The 21,786-nt window shown below is 36.8% G+C and overlaps 1 protein-coding gene across 2 annotated transcripts in view; it reads left to right on the top strand.

Annotated features, from left to right (window-relative positions):
* Positions 1 to 21,786, top strand: part of sh3pxd2ab (SH3 and PX domains 2Ab) — a 228,941-nt gene that overhangs the window by 46,930 nt on the left and 160,225 nt on the right. For both annotated transcript variants that reach the window (XM_061911591.1, XM_061911589.1), the window contains exons 4-5: positions 11,965 to 12,041; positions 19,082 to 19,173. In XM_061911591.1, coding sequence (XP_061767575.1) covers positions 11,965 to 12,041; positions 19,082 to 19,173 — 169 coding nt within the window. The remainder of the gene's footprint in view (positions 1 to 11,964; positions 12,042 to 19,081; positions 19,174 to 21,786) is intronic.

Genomic DNA, 21,786 nt, shown 5'->3' with positions numbered 1-21,786 from the left:
CCATGGGTGGATCTACACCTGACATCCACTGTAATGATACCAAGTACAGGAGTGTATCGAGTCGATACAACTATGATTACATCAATATTTTTTATCGTCACAAAATCTTTTTTCCTTTAAAAAAAAAAATCCAATTATGTTTATAAAGTCAGTAAATACGTCCCTGGACACATGAGGACTTTGAACATGACCATTGTATGATCCTGTAACTACTTGGTATCGGATCGATACTTTAATGTGTGCTAATGTAAAGTATCAAAGAAGAGAAGTATAAATGATTAATACATTTTAACAGAAGTGTAGATAGAACATGTTAAAACAGAAAACAGCGCAACACCTACCCTTTACATCAATATTTCTTAACCATATTATCATTGGTTTATCAGGTATTATATTTTATTGTACGATCCTGTAACTACTTGGTGTCGGATCGATACCTAAATGTGTGGTATCATCCAAAACTAATGTCAAGTATCAAAGAAGAGAAGAATAAATTATTATTACATTTTAACAGAAGTGTAGATAGAACATGTTAAAACAGAAAACAGTGCGACACCTACCCTTTACATCAATATTTCTTAACCATATTATCATCGGTTTATCAGGTATTATATTTTATTGTACGATCCTGTAACTACTTGGTGTCGGATCGATACCTAAATGTGTGGTATCATCCAAAACTAATGTAAAGTATCAAAGAAGAGAAGAATAAATTATTGATACATTTTAACAGAAGTGTAGATAGAACATGTTAAAACAGAAAACAGTGCGACACCTACCCTTTACATCAGTATTTCTTAACCATATTATTATTGGTTTATCAGGTATTATATTTTATTGTACGATCCTGTAACTACTTGGTGTTGGATCGATACCTAAATGTGCGGTATCATCCAAAACGAATGTCAAGTACCAAAGAAGAGAAGAATAAGTTATTATTACATTTTAACAGAAGTGTAGATTGAACATGTTAAAACAGAAAACAGCGCGACACCTACCCTTTACATCAGTATTTCTTAACCATATTATTATTGGTTTATCAGGTATTATATTTTATTGTATGATCCTGTAACTACTTGGTGTTGGATCGATACCTAAATGTGCGGTATCATCCAAAACGAATGTCAAGTACCAAAGAAGAGAAGAATAAGTTATTATTACATTTTAACAGAAGTGTAGATTGAACATGTTAAAACAGAAAACAGCGCGACACCTACCCTTTACATCAGTATTTCTTAACCATATTATTATTGGTTTATCAGGTATTATATTTTATTGTATGATCCTGTAACTACTTGGTGTTGGATCGATACCTAAATGTGTGGTATCATCCAAAACTAATGTCAAGTATCAAAGAAGAGAAGAATAAGTGATTATTACATTTTAACAGAAGTGTAGATAGAACATGTTAAAACAGAAAACAGTGCGACACCTACCCTTTACATCAGTATTTCTTAACCATATTATCATTGGTGTATCAGGTATTATATTTTATTGTACGATCCTGTAACTACTTGGTGTCGGATCGATGCCTAAATGTGCGGTATCATCCAAAACTAATGTCAAGTATCAAAGAAGAGAAGAATAAGTGATTATTACATTTTAACAGAAGTGTAGATAGAACATGTTAAAACAGAAAACAGCGCGACACCTACCCTTTACATCAGTATTTCTTAACCAAATCATCATTTGTTTATCAGGTATTATATTTTATTGTACGATCCTGTAACTACTTGGTGTTGGATCGATACCTAAATGTGTGGTATCATCCAAAACGAATGTCAAGTATTAAAGAAGAGAAGAATAAGTGATTATTACATTTTAACAGAAGTGTAGATAGAACATGTTCAAACAGAAAATAAGCAGATATTAACAGTAAATGAACCAGTAGATTAAAAAAATATTTTTACAGTTTGTCCCTCATAATGTGTACAAAATAATAGGTGTATAAATGACACAATATGTTACAGCATACGACTAATTAGGAGTCTTTGTTTGTTTACTTATTACTAAAAGACAAGTTGTCTATTTTATTTAAGGACTAAATGACAATAATAAACATATGTTTCATCTACCCTAATATTTTTTTGTTAAAATAAAGCCAATAATTGCATTTTTTTTTGTGGTCCCCTTTATTTAGAAAAGTATCGAAATACATTTTGGTACCGGCACCAATGGGGACAACCCTAGTTGTGGTAGCCCACTAATGACATCATCTTGGCCCAGGAGCCTCTATGGAAGCCCCCTTGGTACAAATAAAACCTAGAATGATTGTGCAAGTGGTGTTTTATTGTTGTGGGAACAATTCTTACAACTCTCTGCATGGCAAGAAGCCATCGTTGCATTGTTGTGTTTACGACTCTCCCTCCCACTGAACCAAAGCATGGTGACTTTGCCACGCAGACCTGGACTCAGCTGGGAGAAAAGTGTCTAATCTGATCAACGGATTCTAGGCCCTCGCAGAAGGAAGTAGTGAAGAGGTCTTTTGTCCGGACAAAATGGAGCGCTAATGTCGGGCTAGAGCTATTTTCATCTCACTCTGCATTGGTTTGACCTAACTCCCATGAACACAACTAACCCGTTAAACCGGGGGTCAGCAACCCGGAGGTCTTTAGTGCCACCCTAATGACTCCCTGGAGCATTTTTAAAAAAGGATTGAAAATGGAAAAAGATGGGGGAGGAAATATTTCTTTTGTTTTAGTATGTTTTTAGTTTGAGGACAAACATGACACAAACAACTGTAAGTTTGTTTACATTTAAAATCTTCCACTCCTTTTTTGTCTAATTTTGTCCACCAAACGTTTAATGCTGTGCGCGAATGTATGCTTCACCGATGACCCTATTTGGCGAACATTGTTTTGGCGGTTCTTGAACTCACCATGGTGTGGACTGTGACGCAACAGTTTGTTTACATTTAAAATCTTCCACTCCTTTTGTCTAATTTTGTCCACCAAACGTTTAATGCTGTGCGCGAATGTATGCTTCACCGATGACACTATTTTTTGAACATCGTTTTGTCCTACTCATTTCTGCGGTTCTTGAACCCACCATTATGTGGACTGTGACGCAACAGTTTGTTTACATGTGAAATCTTCCACTCCATTTTTGTCTCATTTTGTCCACCAAATGTTTTATGCTGTGCGTGAATGTATGCTTCACCGATGACACTATTTGGCGAACATCGTTTTGTCCTACTCATTTTGGCGGTTCTTGAACCCACCATGGTGTGGACTGTGACACAACAGTTTTTTTACATGTGAAATCGTCCACTCCTTTGTCTAATTTTGTCCACCAAACATTTAATGCTGTGCGCGAATGTATGCTTCACCGATGACACTATTTGGCGAACATCGTTTTGTCTTACTCATTTTGGCAGTTCTTGAACTTCCCATGGTGTGGACTGTGACGCAACAGTTTGTTTACATTTAAAATATTCCACTCCTTTTGTCTAATTTTGTCCACCAAACGTTTAATGCTGTGCGCGAATGTATGCTTCACCGATGACCCTATTTGGCGAAAATCGTTTTGTCCTACTCATTTTGGCGGTTCTTGAACTCAACATGGTATGGACTGTGACGCAACAGTTTGTTTACATGTGAAATCTTCCACTCCTTTTTTGTCTCATTTTGTCCACCAAATGTTTCATGCTGTGCGTGAATGTATGCTTCACCGATGACACTATTTGGTGAACATCGTTTTGTCCTACTCATTATGGCGGTTCTTGAACTCACCATGGTATGGACTGTGACGCAACAGTTGGTTTACATGTGAAATCTTCCACTCCTTCTTCGTCTCATTTTGTCCACCAAATATCTTATGCTGTGAGCTAATGTATGCTTCACCAATGACACTATTTTTTGAACATCGTTATGTCCTACTCATTTCTGCAGTTCTTGAAGTTGCCATGGTGTGGACTGTGACGCAACAGTTTGTTTACATGTGAAATCTTCCACTCCTTCTTTGTCTCATTTTGTCCACCAAATGTTTTATGCTGTGCGTGAATGTATGCTTCACCGATGACTCTATTTGGCGAACATCGTTTTGTCCTACTCATTTTGGCGGTTCTTGAACTCACCCCGGTGTGGACTGTGACACAACAGTTTTTTTACATGTGAAATCGTCCACTCCTTTGTCTAATTTTGTCCACCAAACGTTTAATGCTGTGCGCGAATGTATGCTTCACCGATGACACTATTTGGCGAACATCGTTTTGTCTTACTCATTTTGGCAGTTCTTGAACTTCCCATGGTGTGGACTGTGACGCAACAGTTTGTTTACATTTAAAATCTTCCACTCCTTTTGTCTAATTTTGTCCACCAAACGTTTTATGCTGTGCGCGAATGTGTGCTTCACCGATGACCCTATTTGGCGAACATTGTTTTGTCCTACTCATTTTGGCGGTTCTTGAACTCACGCCGGTATGGACTGTGACGCAACAGTTTGTTTAGATGTGAAATCTTCCACTCCTTCTTTGTCTCATTTTGTCCACCAAACGTTTTATTCTGTGCTTCACCGATGACACTATTTGGCGAATATCGTTTTGCCCTACTCATTTTGGCGCTTCTTGAACTCACCCTGGTGTGGACTGTGACACAACTGTTTTTTTACATGTGAAATCGTCCACTCCTTTGTCTAATTTTGTCCACCAAATGTTTAATGCTGTGCACAAATGCATGCTTCACTGGTGACACTATTTGGCGAACATCGTTTTGTCTTACTCATTTTGGCGGTTCTTGAACCCCCCATGGTGTGGACTGTGAAGCAACAGTTTGTTTACATGTGAAATCTTCCACTCCTTTTGTCTAATTTTGTCCACCAAACGTTTTATGCTGTGTGCGAATGTATGCTTCACCGATGACACTATTTGGCGAACATTGTTTTGTCCTACTCATTTTGGCGGTTCTTGAACTCACCATGGTGTGGACTGCGACGCAATAGTTTGTTTACATGAGAAATCTTCCACTCCTTTTTTGTCTCATTTTGTCCACCAAATATCTTATGCTGTGCGCGAATGTATGCTTCACCGATGACACTATTTGGCAATCATCATTTTGTCCTACTCATTTTGGCGGTTCTTGAACTCACCACGGTGTGGACTTTGACGCACCAGTGTGTTTACATGTGAAATCTTCCACTTCTTCTTTGTCTCATTTTGTCCACCAAACGTTTAATGCTGTGCGCGAATGTATGCTTCACCGATGACACTATTTGGTGAACATCGTTTTGTCCTACTCATTTTGGCGGTTCTTGAACTCACCATGGTATGGACTGTGACGCAACAGTTTGTTTACATGTGAAATCTTCCACTCCTTCTTCGTCTCATTTTGTCCACCAAATATCTTATACTGTGCGCGAATGTATGCTTCACCGATGACACTATTTTTTGAACATCGTTTTGTCCTACTCATTTCTGCGGTTCTTGAAGTTGCCATGGTGTGGACTGAGACGCAACAGTTTGTTTACAAGTGAAATCTTCCACTCCTTCTTTGTCTCATTTTGTCCACCAAACGTTTAATGCTGTGCGCGAATGTATGCTTCACCGATGACACTATTTGGCAAACATAATTTTGCCCTACTCATTTCTGCGGTTCTTGAAGTTGCCATGGTGTGGTCTGTGACGCAACAGTTTGTTTACATGCGGAATCTTCCACTCCTTCTTTTTCTAATTTTGTCCACCAAACGTTTAATGCTGTGCGCGAATGCATGCTTCACTGGTGACACTATTTGGCGAACATCGTTTTTGCTTACTCATTTTGGCGGTTCTTGAACTCCCCATGGTGTGGACTGTGAAGCAACAGTTTGTTTACATGTAAAATCTTCCACTCCTTCTTTGTCTCATTTTGTCCAACAAACGTTTCATGCTGTGCGCGAATGTATGCTTCACGGATGACACTATTTGGCGAATATCCTTTTGCCCTACTCATTTTGGCGGTTCTTGAACTCACCATGGGGCGCCATAGCTCGGTTGGTAGAGTGGCCGTGCCAGCAACTTGAGGGTTGCAGGTTCGATTGCCGCTTCTGCCATCCTAGTCACTGCCGTTGTGTCTTTGGGCAAGACACTTGACCCACCTGCTCCCAGTGCCACCCACACTGGTTTAAATGTAACTTAGATATTGGGTTTCACTATGTAAAGCGCTTTGAGTCACTTGAGAAAAGCGCTATATAAATATAATTCACTTCACTTCATGGTGTGGACTGTGACGCAACAGTTTGTTTACATGTGAAATCTTCCACTCCTTCTTTGTTTCATTTTGTCCACCAAACGTTTCATGCTGTGCGCGAATGTATGCTTCACCGATGGCACTATTTGGCGAATATCCTTTTGTCCTACTCATTTTGGCGGTTCTTGAACTCACCATGGTGTGGACTGTGACGCAACAGTTTGTTTACATGTGAAATCTTCCATTCCTTCTTTGTCTCATTTTGTCCACCAAACGTTTTATGCTGTGCGTAAACACACAAAGATGAGCTTTGTTGTTGTTATTGGTGTGCTAATCAGGCATATTTGGTCAGTGCATGACTGCAAGCTAATCCATGCAAACATGCTATTCAGGCAAGCTGTATGTACATATTGCATCATTATGTAGACATATGTGAGCTCATTTAATATCCTTTACTTTTATCTTTTTGTATATCATTTAGTTTTGCGTGTTCATGACACATTTTCTGTATGTTAACTTGGCTGCATTTCTGACAGTTGTTTGTGTGCCATGTTGTTCCAGACCACAGCAAACAGTACCTAGCCTGCAAAGAATGTAATTAATCTATTAAAAGAAGACAGCCAGCCGTTTCCTTTAGCTCAGGCACACACATCTATAGCCTTGGCCGTTAAAAGCCAGTCATTTAGAGAAGTTATCTTACCTTCTGAGAAGTGTTATTAATGTTTTATAATTTTGTAAAAATGTGTTGAATAAATATTGTATCTCCACATTTCTGTCAACGAAGATTTGTGTCAGTCTGCGACACATATTCATTTTAATAGTAGGCTAATATAGCTAATATAGACACTTACGTCTTGTGTTGCATTCATTAAAACACGTATATAAAACTTTTAAAGCGATTTTGATCGTAGGGTATTATCGATAATATAGACCCATCATGTGTTATCTTCATTATAACACTTATATTAAACTTTTGATTGTTAGTAAGCTAATATAACTAATGTAGACACTTACATCATGTGTTGCCTTCATTATAACACTTTTAAAGTCATTTTGATAGTAGGCTAATATAGACACTTACATCATGTGTTGTCTTAATTACAACACTTATAAGACTTTTAAAGTCAGTTTGATAGTAGGCTAATATAGACACTTACATCATGTGTTGTCTTCATTATAACACTTATATAAGACCTTTAAAGTCATTTTCATAGTAGGCTATTATCAATAATATAGACACTTACATCATGTGTTGCCTTCATTCTAACACTTATATAAGACTTTTAAAGTCATGTTGATAGTAGGCTAATATAGCTAAAATAGACACTTACATCATGTGTTGTCTTCATTATAACACTTATATAAGACCTTTAAAGTCATTTTCATAGTAGGCTATTATCAATAATATAGACACTTACATCATGTGTTGCCTTCATTCTAACACTTATATAAGACTTTTAAAGTCATTTTGATAGTAGGCTAATATAGACACTTGCATCATTTGTTGCCTTCATTATAACACTTATATAAGACTTTTAAAGTCATGTTGATAGTAGGCTAATATAGACACTTGCATCATGTGTTGCCTTCATTATAACACTTATATAAGACTTTTAAAGTCATTTTGATAGCAGGCTAATATAGACACTTATATCATGTGTTGTATTCATTATAACACTTTTACAAGACTTTTAAAGTCATTTTCATAGTAGGCTATTATCAATAATATAGACACTTACATCATGTGTTGTCTTCATTATAACACTTATGTAAGACTTTTAAAGTCATGTTGATAGTAGGCTAATGTAGACACTTGCATCATGGGTTGCCTTCATTTTAACACTTATATAAGACTATTAAAGTCATGTTGAAAGTAGGCTGACATAGACACTTGCATCAGGTGTACCTTCATTATAATACTTATATAATAATTTTAATTGCTCATAGGCTAATAATGCTAATATAAACACTTACATTATGTGTTGCCTTCATAATAACACTCATATAAGACTTTTAAAGTCATTTTGTTAGTAGGCTAATGTAGACACTTGCATCATGTGTTGCCTTCATTATAACACTTATATAGGACTTTTAAAGTCATGTTGAAAGTAAGCTGACATAGACACTTGCATCATGTGTTGCCTTCATTATAATACTTATATAATACTTTTAATTGATCATAGGCTAATAATGCTAATATAAACACTTACATTATGTGTTGTCTTCATAAACACACTCTTATAAGACTTTTAAAGTAATTTTGATAGTAGGCTAATATAGACACTTACATCATGTGTTGTCTTCATTATAACACTTGTATAAGACTTTTAAAGTCATGTTGATAGTAGGCTGATATAGAAACTTGCATCATGTGTTGCCTTCATTATAACACTTATATAAGACTTTTAAAGTCATGTTGATAGTAGGCTAATATAGACACTTGCATCATGTGTTGCCTTCATTATAACACTTGTATAAGACTATTAAAGTCATGTTGATAGTAGGCTGATATAAACACTTGCATCATGTGTCGCCTTCATTATAATACTTATATAATACTTTTAATTGATCATAGGCTAATAATGCTAATATAAACACTTACATTATGTGTTGTCTTCATAATAACACTCATATAAGACTTTTAAAGTCATTTTGATAGTAGGCGAATATAGCTAATATAGACACTTACATCATGTGTTGTCTTCATTATAACACTTATATAAGACTTTTAAAGTCATTTTAATAGCAGGCTAATATAGACACTTACATCATGTGTTGTCTTCATTATAACACTTATGTAAGACTTTTAAAGTCATGTTGATAGTAGGCTAATATAGACACTTACATCATGTGTTGTCTTCATTATAACACTTGTATAAGACTTTTAAAGTCATGTTGATAGTAGGCTAATATAGACACTTGCATCATGTGTTGCCTTCATTATAACACTTATATAAGACTTTTAAAGTCATGTTGATAGCAGGCTAATATAGACACTTATATCATGTGTTATCTTCATAAACACACTCTTATAAGACTTTTAAAGTCATTTTGATTGTAGGCTAATATAGACACTTGCATCATGTGTTGCCTTCATTATAACACTTATATAAGACTTTTAAAGTCATTTTCATAGTAGGGTAATATAGACACTTACATCATGTGTTGCCTTCATTATAACACTTATATAAGACTTTTAAAGTCATTTTGATAGTAGGGTAATATAGACACTTACATCATGTGTTGCCTTCATTATAACACTTATATAAGACTTTTAAGGTCATGTTGATAGCAGGCTAATATAGACACTTACATCATGTGTTGCCTTCATTATAACACTTATATAAGACTTTTAAAGTCATTTTGATAGTAGGGTAATATAGACACTTACATCATGTGTTGCTTTCATTATAACACTTATATAAGACTTTTAAAGTCATGTTGATAGCAGGCTAATATAGACACATCATGTGTTGCCTTCATTATAACACTTATATAAGAGTTTTAAAGTCATTTTGATAGCAGGCTAATATAGACACTTACATCATGTGTTGCCTTCATTATAACACTTATATAAGACTTTTAAAGTCATGTTGATAGCAGGCTAATATAGACACTTACATCATGTGTTGCCTTCATTATAACACTTATATAAGACTTTTAAAGTCATGTTGATAGCAGGCTAATATAGACACTTACATCATGTGTTGTCTTCATTATAACACTTATATAAGACTTTTAAAGTCATTTTAATAGTAGGCTAATATAGACACTTACATCATGTGTTGTCTTCATTATAACACTTATGTAAGACTTTTAAAGTCATGTTGATAGTAGGCTAATATAGACACTTACATCATGTGTTGTCTTCATTATAACACTTGTATAAGACTTTTAAAGTCATTTTAATAGTAGGCTAATATAGACACTTACATCATGTGTTGTCTTCATTATAACACTTATATAAGACTTTTAAAGTCATGTTGATAGCAGGCTAATATAGACACATCATGTGTTGCCTTCATTATAACACTTATATAAGAGTTTTAAAGTCATGTTGATAGTAGGCTAATATAGACACTTACATCATGTGTTGCCTTCATTATAACACTTATATAAGACTTTTAAAGTCATGTTGATAGCAGGCTAATATAGACACTTACATCATGTGTTGCCTTCATTATAACACTTATATAAGACTTTTAAAGTCATTTTGATAGCAGGCTAATATAGACACTTACATCATGTGTTGCCTTCATTATAACACTTATATAAGACTTTTAAAGTCATGTTGATAGCAGGCTAATATAGACACTTACATCATGTGTTGTCTTCATTATAACACTTATATAAGACTTTTAAAGTCATTTTAATAGTAGGCTAATATAGACACTTACATCATGTGTTGTCTTCATTATAACACTTATGTAAGACTTTTAAAGTCATGTTGATAGTAGGCTAATATAGACACTTACATCATGTGTTGTCTTCATTATAACACTTGTATAAGACTTTTAAAGTCATGTTGATAGTAGGCTAATATAGACACTTGCATCATGTGTTGCCTTCATTATAACACTTATATAAGACTTTTAAAGTCATGTTGATAGCAGGCTAATATAGACACTTATATCATGTGTTATCTTCATAAACACACTCTTATAAGACTTTTAAAGTCATTTTGATTGTAGGCTAATATAGACACTTGCATCATGTGTTGCCTTCATTATAACACTTATATAAGACTTTTAAAGTCATTTTCATAGTAGGGTAATATAGACACTTACATCATGTGTTGCCTTCATTATAACACTTATATAAGACTTTTAAAGTCATTTTGATAGTAGGGTAATATAGACACTTACATCATGTGTTGCCTTCATTATAACACTTATATAAGACTTTTAAGGTCATGTTGATAGCAGGCTAATATAGACACTTACATCATGTGTTGCCTTCATTATAACACTTATATAAGACTTTTAAAGTCATTTTGATAGTAGGGTAATATAGACACTTACATCATGTGTTGCTTTCATTATAACACTTATATAAGACTTTTAAAGTCATGTTGATAGCAGGCTAATATAGACACATCATGTGTTGCCTTCATTATAACACTTATATAAGAGTTTTAAAGTCATTTTGATAGCAGTCTAATATAGACACTTACATCATGTGTTGCCTTCATTATAACACTTATATAAGACTTTTAAAGTCATGTTGATAGCAGGCTAATATAGACACTTACATCATGTGTTGTCTTCATTATAACACTTATATAAGACTTTTAAAGTCATTTTAATAGCAGGCTAATATAGACACTTACATCATGTGTTGTCTTCATTATAACACTTATGTAAGACTTTTAAAGTCATTTTGATAGCAGGCTAATATAGACACTTACATCATGTGTTGCCTTCATTATAACACTTATATAAGACTTTTAAAGTCATGTTGATAGCAGGCTAATATAGACACTTACATCATGTGTTGTCTTCATTAATAACATTAAAAAGATAATTTTAATTTTTTGCAGCTCCTAACAGATTTGTTTTTTGCATTTTGGGTCCAATATGGCTTTCTTAACATTTTGGGTTGCCGACCCCTGCATCAAACCGACAGTATGTAGACATTTTACATGAATGATCCACTTTAAAAACACCTGGACTTAAGTCATTGCCACAGCAACTTTGGATCGTGACATTTAATGCATGTTTTTTGACGTTATTGTCTGTTTTGAATAACCTGACTATGGATTTGTTGCATTCAAGTGCAATGACCGTGTTGTGTGTCCTACCAGGTAAAGTCTTGTTTCGCCGAAGTCACATCCGAGATGTAGCTGTCAGAAGACTCAAGCACTTGGACAACTACTGCAAAGTAAGACCCAGGTCACACCTCACACACGTTGACACACTCGTCCATTCATTTATTGTCTGCTAACGCAACTAAATGTAACGTTCAGGGTCACCAAATGACCGACGCTGGATGTCAGAGGGACAAGTTATCTCTCTGCGGGGCTTTAGTCGCAGCATTTTTAGGCCGGGCATTTATCTTCCCGTCTCAGGCTGAACAGGAAACCAGCGCTCTATCTGCACTGCTCATTTCCTGTGGGCCAATGTAAATAGGCAGCCTTTGAAGGAAAAGCAAGGAAGTCGGGGAACACTCTGCTTGAAGGCAGAGAGGAATAAGGACCTAGTCACCTGCATGGTTAGGTCAGACAGGAAGTGTTGGGCAGGTGTTTTGTCCGGCCAGTCAGCTTTTTCTCAGTGGCCGAGTGGTTAGAGTGTCCGCCCTGAGTAAGGTAGGTTGTGAGTCATTACCTCCCTGCTTAGCGCTCAGCATCAAGGCTTGGAATTGAGGGTTAAATCACCAAAAATGATTCCAGGGCGTGGCCGCCAGTGCTGCTTACTGCTCCCCTCACCTCCCAGCAGCATGTGTGATGGTATGGGGGTGTATTAGTGGCCAAGGCATGGGTAACTTACACATCTGTGAAGGCACCATTAATGCTGAAAGGTACATACTAGAGATGCGCGGATAGACAATTATATCACCCGCAACCGCATCACTAAAGTCGTCATCCACCCGAACCAACATTTCATCAAAGCCACACCCACCCGTTGTTATATATCTAATATAGACGATGCAAGGCATTAGTGAGGTTAGAAAGTGTAACTCCCTCCAAATAGCACAGACACAATGGCTTTCTTGAACTGATTTATTTGAAGGCTTACTTTCCCTACAAATTCACCGTGAAAACTGTAAAAAATAAAGCAGGTTACAAACGTAAAAAATAATAACATGCACAGCATGTGGATCAAACATGTTACCAAGTAAAATACCAACAAATGACAAATACCCGGAAGTAGCTTCCTTACATCCGTAGACAGACCAAACGTGACCCTTCAAAATAAAAGTATGCCCTCATACTGTTTCAAAGAGTGCTGCTCGTTTTTCGTATGTGGGTAACAACATTGAACTATTTATAAATGGTTGATTTCTATAGGCTAGTAAGGTAAAGTGTTGTACCTGACAAGTTTGGGCTACCTGGCTTCTGCAGGCTTCGTCAGAGGTGTCATTAGCGTGACCTTGTCTGTGACCTGAAAAATTCGATTGTACCATCAAGAGTTGTCAGGTACAAGACTTTACCTACTAGCCTGTATAAATCAACCATTTATAAATACACGTCAGTAGGCTAAATGAACCTCTTCAACGTAACATTTAACTATGTATAATGTAGCGGCTGGCTAAGGGGTGTTAGCCAATGACTTTGGCTGGGGGGCGGGACTTCCGGGAGAGATAGGGAAGTGACGTTATCGACAGGAAGTGAGAGATCGAGTTGTCCCGGGAAAAGCGTTCGAGACATGAGAGCTGTTGTGTGGTTGTATTACATCTTGTGCGATAAAGACAAGACAAACGAATAAGTTTTATGAGCCTACATTCCTGGGATTATTACAATATATATTTCCGAATTGGTTCAACCGCCACCCGCCCGGATCTATTTAAAATCTATTTTTTTCATCATGTCACCCGCCCGACCCGCGGTTTATCCGCAGACTCCGCGGTTGTGACCGCAAATCGCGCATCTCTAGTACATACAGCTTTGGGAGCCGTCCAAGCAATGTGATCATGGACGCCCCTGCTTATTTCAGCAAGACAATGCCAAGCCACGTGCTACAACAGTGTGGCTTCAGAGTAAAAGAGTGCGGGTACTAGACTTGCCTGCCTGTAGTCCCATTGAAAATGTGTGAAGGCTAAAATATGAGGCGGGAGACTGTTGAACAACTTAAGCTGTACAAAGCCCGTTTCCATATGAGTTGGGAAATTGTGTTAAATGTAAATATAAACGGAATACAATGATTTGAAAATCCTTTTCAACCCCAATTGAATGCTCTACAAAGACAAGATATTTGAAGTTCAAACTCCTAAACTTTTTTTTTTTTTTTGCACATAATAATTAATTTAGAATTTCATGGCTGCAACATGTGCCAAAGTAGTTGGGAAAGGGCATGTTCACCACTGTGTTACATCACCTTTTAACAACACTCAATAAACATTTGGGGACTGAGGAAACTAATTGTTGAAGCTTTGAAAGTGGAATTCTTTCCCATTCTTGTTTTATGTAGAGCTTCAGTCGTTCAACAGTCCGGGGTCTCCGCTGTCGTATTTTACGCTTCATAATGCGCCACACATTTTCCATGGGAGACAGGTCTGGACTGCAGGCGGGTCTTTTACTACGAAGCCACACTGTTGTAACACGTGGCTTGGCATTGAAATAAGCAGGGGCGTCCATGATAACGTTGCTTGGATGACAACATATGTTGCTCCAAAACCTGTATGGACCATTCAGCATTAATGGATCCTTCACAGATGTGTAAGTTACCCATGCCTTGGGCACTAATACACCCCCATACCATCACAGATGCTGGCTTTTGAACTTTGCGCCTATAACAATCCGGATGGTTATTTTCCTCTTTGTTCCAGAGGACACCAAATCCACAGTTTCCAAATATAATTTGAATTGTGGACTCGTCAGACCACAGAACACTTTTCATCAGTCCATCATAGATGATCTCGGGCCCACCGAAGCCGGCGGCGTTCCTGGGTGTTGTTGATAAATGAGTTTAAACTTGCACTTACAGATGTAGCGACCAACTGTAGTTACTGACAGGGGTTTTCTGAAGTGTTCCTGAGCCCATGTGGTGATATCCTTTACACACTGATGTCGTTTTTTTGATGCAGTACCGCCCGAGGGATCAAAGGTCCGTAATGTCATGGCTTACGTGCAGTGATTTCTCCAGATTCTCTGAACCTTTTGATGATTTTACAGACCGTAGATGGTAAAATCCCTAAATTCCTTGCAATAGCTCGTTGAGAAATGTTGTTCTAAAACTGTTTGACAATTTGCTTACAAATTGGTGACCCTCAACCCATCCTTGTTTGTGAATGACTTAGCATTTCATCGAAGCTGCTTTTATACCCAATCATGGCACCCACCTGTTCCCAATTAGCCTGCACACCTGTGGGATGTTCCATATAAGTGTTTGATGAGCATTCCTCAACTTTATCAGTATTTATTGCCACCTTTCCCAACTTTTTTGTCATGTGTTGCTGGCATCAAATTCTTAAGTTAATGATTATTCAATAGGCTCAAGGACCCTATTGAAACTGGTGCGTTTTATTCTTTCTTTATTATTATTATTCCGTACCTATGCGCTGTAATTTGACCCCCTTAACATGCTTCAAAACTCACCAAATTTTACACACACGTCAGTAGGGAGCGGCAGCCCAACTTATTAGGCAACCACACCCCAAAAATCAAAATTGCGCGTTAGCGCCCCCTAGGAAAAAAACAAAACAGACTGCTTGTAACTTCCGTTAGCAATGTCGTAGAGACATGAAACAAAAACCTCTATGTAGGGCTGACTTAGACCTAGATTTCATAATTTTACTTTCTAGGGCAAAAGTCAACCAAAATTTTACAAAAACCAATTCAAAGCTAAATTTTCGCAAAAAAATGCAATTTTTGCCTCTTTGAGCTGTAATTTCACCCCCTTAAAATGCTTCAAAACTCAGCAAACTTGGCACACACATCAGGACTGGCGAAAATTGCGATATACTGAAAAAAACAAATCCCAATACTCAAAATGTCGTTATCTCCTCTGAGCGCGTTTGTCGTTTCGGCTTCAAACTCGCACAGGAGAGCGATTGAACCCTTCTGATTAAAAGTATAGAACAGAGTTTTGATTACCTCTCCGGTTTTGATTTTACGCGCCTTCAAAGAACCCCTGCGCAAAGTTACCTAAAAAATGTCATTTTTGCCTCTTTGAGCTGTTTTTTGACCCCTTTAAAATGCTTCAAAGTGTGAGTTAAAGCTCTACTATAAAAAGCGAAAGCCATTTATCAACAACATCCAGAAACGCCGATCTGTAATTTGACCCCCTTACCATGTTTTAAAACTCACCAAATTTTGCACACACATCAGGACTGGCGAAAATTGCCGTCTAATAAAAAACCAAACCCTAAAAATCTAAATTGCGCTCTAGCGCCCCCTAGGAAAAAACCCAGACAAAACTGCATGTAACTTTTGTTAGAAATGTCGTAGAGACATGAAATAAAAACCTCTATGTTGGTCTGACTTAGACCAGGGCTTGAGTAGCGGCGGCAGCAGCCAAAGGCGGACCCGACCAACGCTGCTTGCAGCTTTAATTCATGATTATTTCCAAAAAAGAAAAGCAGTTTCTCAGTGTGAACATGAACTATCTTGTCTTTTCGGTCTATTCAATAGAATATACGTTGAAAAGGATTTGTTGTATTCTCTTTTTATTTACCATTTACACAAGGTGACAACTTCACTGCTTTTGGCTTTTTGTATATCGTGAGGCCCATTGGAAGTTGTTCAAAAGTAATAAAAATGTTTTCACCATCTCCAAGTCCTGACTGTAAATGCAAGCGGACCATAAAAGTTCAACCATCCTTGAATCCTTTTAAAGGTGGTTTCTAGAAGCATGTGTTTACGTGTCCGGCAGCTGCTTCAGACAGACGATTGTTGTTCCACATCGCCCCTCTGGGCTTTATTCACGGTTCGCAAAGCCGCTTCCTTCCCTTCCACATCTCCACCTATCTGACTCACCGTGAACAAACTCCCAACTCATCAGCAGTTTACTCACCACTTCTCAAACTAAAGCCCTTCTTTTAAAGCAGGAGTCACCAACCTTTTTGAAAGCAAGAGATACTTCTTGGGTCCTGATTAATGTGAAGGGCTACCAGTTTGATACACACTTAAATAAATTGCCAGAAATAGCCAATTTGATCAATTCACCGTTAATAGATAAATCTATATATATATATAAAAATGGGTATTTCTGTCTGTCATTCCGTCTTACATTTTTTTTTCCTTTTAAAGAAGGTTTTTTGTAGAGAATAAATGATGAAAAAAAGACTTAATTGAACGTTTTAAAAGAGGAGAAAACACGAAAAAAATGAAAATGAAATTTTGAAACATAGTTTATCTTCAATTTCGACTCTTTGAAATTCAAAATTCAACCGAAAGAAAGAAGAGAAAAACTGGCTAATTCGAATCTTTTTGAAAAAATTAAAAAAATAATTTATGGAACATCATTAGAAATTTTCCCTGATTAAGATTAATTTTAGAATTTTGATGACATGTTTTAAATAGGTTAAAATCCAATCTGCACTTTGTTAGAATATATCACAAATTGGACCAAGCTATATTCATAAAAAATAAAAATCATTATTTCTTCTAGATTTTCCAGACCAAAAATGTTAAAAGAAATTCAAAAGACTTTGAAATAAGATTTAAATGTTATTCTTCAGATTTTCTAGATTTGCCGGAAAAATATTTTTGAATTTTAGTTGAGTATGAATGTTGTCTGTTTATCTGTGTTGGCCCTGCGATGAGGTGGCGACTTGTCCAGGGTGTACCCCGCCTTCCGCCCGATTGTAGCTGAGATAGGCGCCAGCGCCACCCGCGACCCCAAAAGGGAATAAGCGGTAGAAATGGATGGATGGATTCCATCTTACATTTTTTTTTCCTTTTAAAGAAGGTTTTTTGTAGAGAATAAATGATGAAAAAAACACTTAATTGAACGTTTTAAAAGAGGAGAAAACACGAAAAAAATGAAAATGAAATTTTGAAACATAGTTCATCTTCAATTTCGACTCTTTGAAATTCAAAATTTGTTAGAATATATAACAAATTGGACCAAGCTATATTTCTAACAAAGAAAAATCATTATTTCTTCTAGATTTTCCAGACCAAAAATGTTAAAAGAAATTCAAAAGACTTTGAAATAAGATTTAAATTTGATTCTTCAAATTTTCTCGATTTGCCAGAATAATTTTTTTGAATTTTAGTCATAAGTTTGAAGAAATCTTTCACAAATATTCTTTGTCGGAAAAACAGAAGCTAAAATAAAAAATTAAATCAAAATGTATTTTTTATTCTTTACAATAAATAAAATACATTTACTTGAACATTGATTAAAATTGTCAGGAAAGAAGAGGAAGGAATTTAAAAAGGTAAAAAGGTATGTGTTTAAAAATCCTTAAATCATTTTTAAGGTTGTATTTTTTCTCTAAAATTGTATTTCTGAAACTTATAAGAAGCAAAGTAAAAAGATAAATTAATTTATTTCAACAAGTGAAGATCAAGTCTTTAAAATATTTTCTTGGATTTTCTAATTCTTTTTGAGTTTTGTCTCTCTTAGATTTAAAATGTCGAGCAAAGCGAGACCAGCTTGCTAGTAAATAAATACAATTAAAAAAAATAGAGGCAGCTCACTGGTAAGTGCTGCTATTTGAGCTATTTTTAGAACAGGCCAGCGGGTGACTCATCTGGTCCTCACGGGCGACCTGGTGCCCGCGGGCACCTCGTTGGTGACCCCTGGTTTAAAGTTTGAGCAGAAAATGTCGTATTGCTGTTCTGTTCTTGGGTGTTCCAGTTGTTCAAATAGAGAGATAGGAAATAACTTTGCTGAAAGAAGTGGTTCATACAGTTAGAGAAGTTAGAGAAAAACAAAGGAAAATTTCTCTTAAAAATATCACTTTCATCATCTTGTGGAATACAGTCGGACCATGCTTGTGTCTGCAGTGATCACTTTGGAAAATGTTTGAACATTTGACTTACTGTGCTTCTATAAGGTCAGCGCTTAGTAGCGGGAAACATTATTAGTGACAATTCCCTTTCTACACTTTCAATGTATCAATGTCAAAAATTGAGGCAGCTCACTGGTAAGTGCTGCTATTTGAGCTCATTTTAGAACAGGCCAGCGCGCGACTCATCTGGTCCTTTAGGGCTACATGGTGCCCGCGGGCACCGCGTTGGTGACCCCTGGTTTAAAGAACAGACGTAACCTTTTGTTGAGAACACGCGTCAAACACAAGCCTCCCTCCCGCAGGCCCTGATGAAACTTCCCACCCACATTTCCCAAAGCGAAGAGGTTCTGAAATTCTTCGAGACCAAGTCCGAGGACCTCAACCCTCCACCTGAGTGAGTAAACATCAGTGATTAAGTGAATTGTAGACAGTATGTGTGTGCCTGCATGCCCCTGAACCCGATGAAACATGGCGTCCAGGCGGGGGACATCTGCTCCCAGAACAAATGCAATTGGTGGCAAAGTTCAAGCCCCAAGCGCAGACGAGGATCACGCTGTCGTCATTTGTCATTCCCAGTTCAAAGTCCTGAATGGGTGCTGGATCGTGTTTGTTTTAAGTGGCATCCATACCCGTCCATTTGTGCTTATGGAAGCATCACTCACAGGAGTCCACAGGCACCCATTCAAGACACTTCAGACCGTGAATGTTGATGTTGAGATGTCCTGAGTCCTCTCGAGGAGGGACTGTTTCTTGGTCAACACCCAGCAGGCACCAGACATTGAAACAAGGTTGACAACTTGTGGAATTAGGTCCTGATGTTGAGCAACTCAAACATAGCGTCGGAACAACATGCTTTTTGATGATGTTTATTCAATGTTGGGTTGGGACCTTGATTTGACCTTTGAAATTAGGTCATTTCCCAACCAATATTCTACAACACAAACATAACATTGAAACAACAATGTCCGGTTCGGACATTGATTTGACTATTGAAGTGTGGTCATTTTCCAACCAATATTCTACAACACGAATACAACGTTGAAACAACATGCTTTTCAACATTTAATCAATGTTGGGTTCTGACGTTGATTTAACTATTGAAATGTGGTCCTTTCCCAACCAATATTCTACAAATCAAACATAACATTGAAACAACATGCTTTTTCACAACGTTTAATCAATGTCAGGCCTTGACGTTGATTTGACGTTGATTTGACATTGAAATTTGGTCATTTCCCAACCAATATTCTACAACACAAATACAACGTTGAAACAACATGCTTTTTCATAACATTTAATCAATGTTGGGTTCTGACGTTGATATGACCATTGAAATGTGGTCATTTCCCATCCAATATTCTACAACACAAATATAACGTTTAAACAACATATTTTTTGATGTTTAATCAATGTTGGGTGCTGACGTTGATTCGACCATCGAAATGTGGTCATTTCCCAACCAATATTCGACAACAAAACACAACGTTGAAAAAACATGCTTTTTGACAACATTTTATCAATGTCAGGCTTTGAAGTTGATTTGACCATTGAAATTATGTCATTTCCAAACCAATATTCTACAACTCAAACATTACATTGAAACAACATGCTTTTTGTCAACGTTTATTCAATGTCGGGCTCTGACGTTGATTTGACCTTTGACATATGGTCATTTCCCAACCAATATTCTACAACTCAAATACAACGTTGAAACAACATGCTTTTTGACGACGTTTAATCAATGTCGGGTTCTGACGTTGATTTGACCTTTGAATTGTGGTCATTTCCCAACCAATATTCTACAACACTGTGATGAGGTGGCGACTTGTCCAGGGTGTATACCGCCTTCTGCCCGATTGTAGCTGAGATAGGCACCAGCGCCCCTCGCGACCCCAAAAGGGAATAAGCGGTAGAAAATGGATGGATATTCTACAACACAAATACAATGTTGAAACAATATGATTTTTGACAACGTTTAGTCAATGTCAGGTTGTGACGTTGATTTGAGCATTGAAATTTGGTCATTTTCCAACCAATATTCTACAACAAAACACAACGTTGAAAAAACATGCTTTTTGACAACATTTAATCAATGTCAGGCTTTGAAGTTGATTTGACCATTGAAATTTGGTCATTTCCCAACCAATATTCTACAACTCAAACATTACATTGAAACAACATGCTTTTTGTCAACGTTTATTCAATGTCGGGCTCTGACGTTGATTTGACCTTTGAATTGTGGTCATTTCCCAACCAATATTCTACAACACTGCGATGAGGTGGCGACTTGTCCAGGGTGTACACCGCCTTCCGCCCGATTGGCGGTAGAAAATAGATGGATATTCTACAACACAAATACAATGTTGAAACAATATGATTTTTGACAACGTTTAGTCAATGTCGGGTTGTGACGTTGATTTGACCATTGAAATTTTGATCAATTCCCAACCAGTATTTTACAACACAAATACAACGTTAAAACAATATGCTTTATGACAAGGTTTAATCAATGCCGGGCCTTGACGTTGATTTGACTAATGAAATTTTGTCATTTCCCAACCAATATTCTACAACTCAAACATTACATTGAAACAACATGCTTTTTGACAACGTTTATTCAATGTTGGGTTCTGACATAGATTTGACCATTGAATTGTGGTCATTTCCCAACCAATATTCTACAACACAAATACAACGTTGAAACAACATGCTTTTTGACAACGTTTATTCAATGTTGGGTTCTGACATAGATTTGACCATTGAAATATGGTCATTTCCCAACCAATATTCTACAACTCAAACATTACATTGAAACAACATGCTTTTTGACAACGTTTATTCAATGTTGGGTTCTGACATAGATTTGACCATTGAAATATGGTCATTTCCCAACCAATATTCTACAACACAAATACAACGTTGAAACAACATGCTTTTTGACAACATTTATTCAATGTCGGGCCTTGAAGTTGATTTGACTATTGAAATGTGGTCATTTCCCAACCAA

The sequence above is a fragment of the Nerophis ophidion genome, linkage group LG09, assembly GCF_033978795.1.
Source record: "Nerophis ophidion isolate RoL-2023_Sa linkage group LG09, RoL_Noph_v1.0, whole genome shotgun sequence".
NCBI lineage: Eukaryota > Metazoa > Chordata > Actinopteri > Syngnathiformes > Syngnathidae > Nerophis > Nerophis ophidion.
This window is presented reverse-complemented; position numbering and strand designations above follow the sequence as displayed.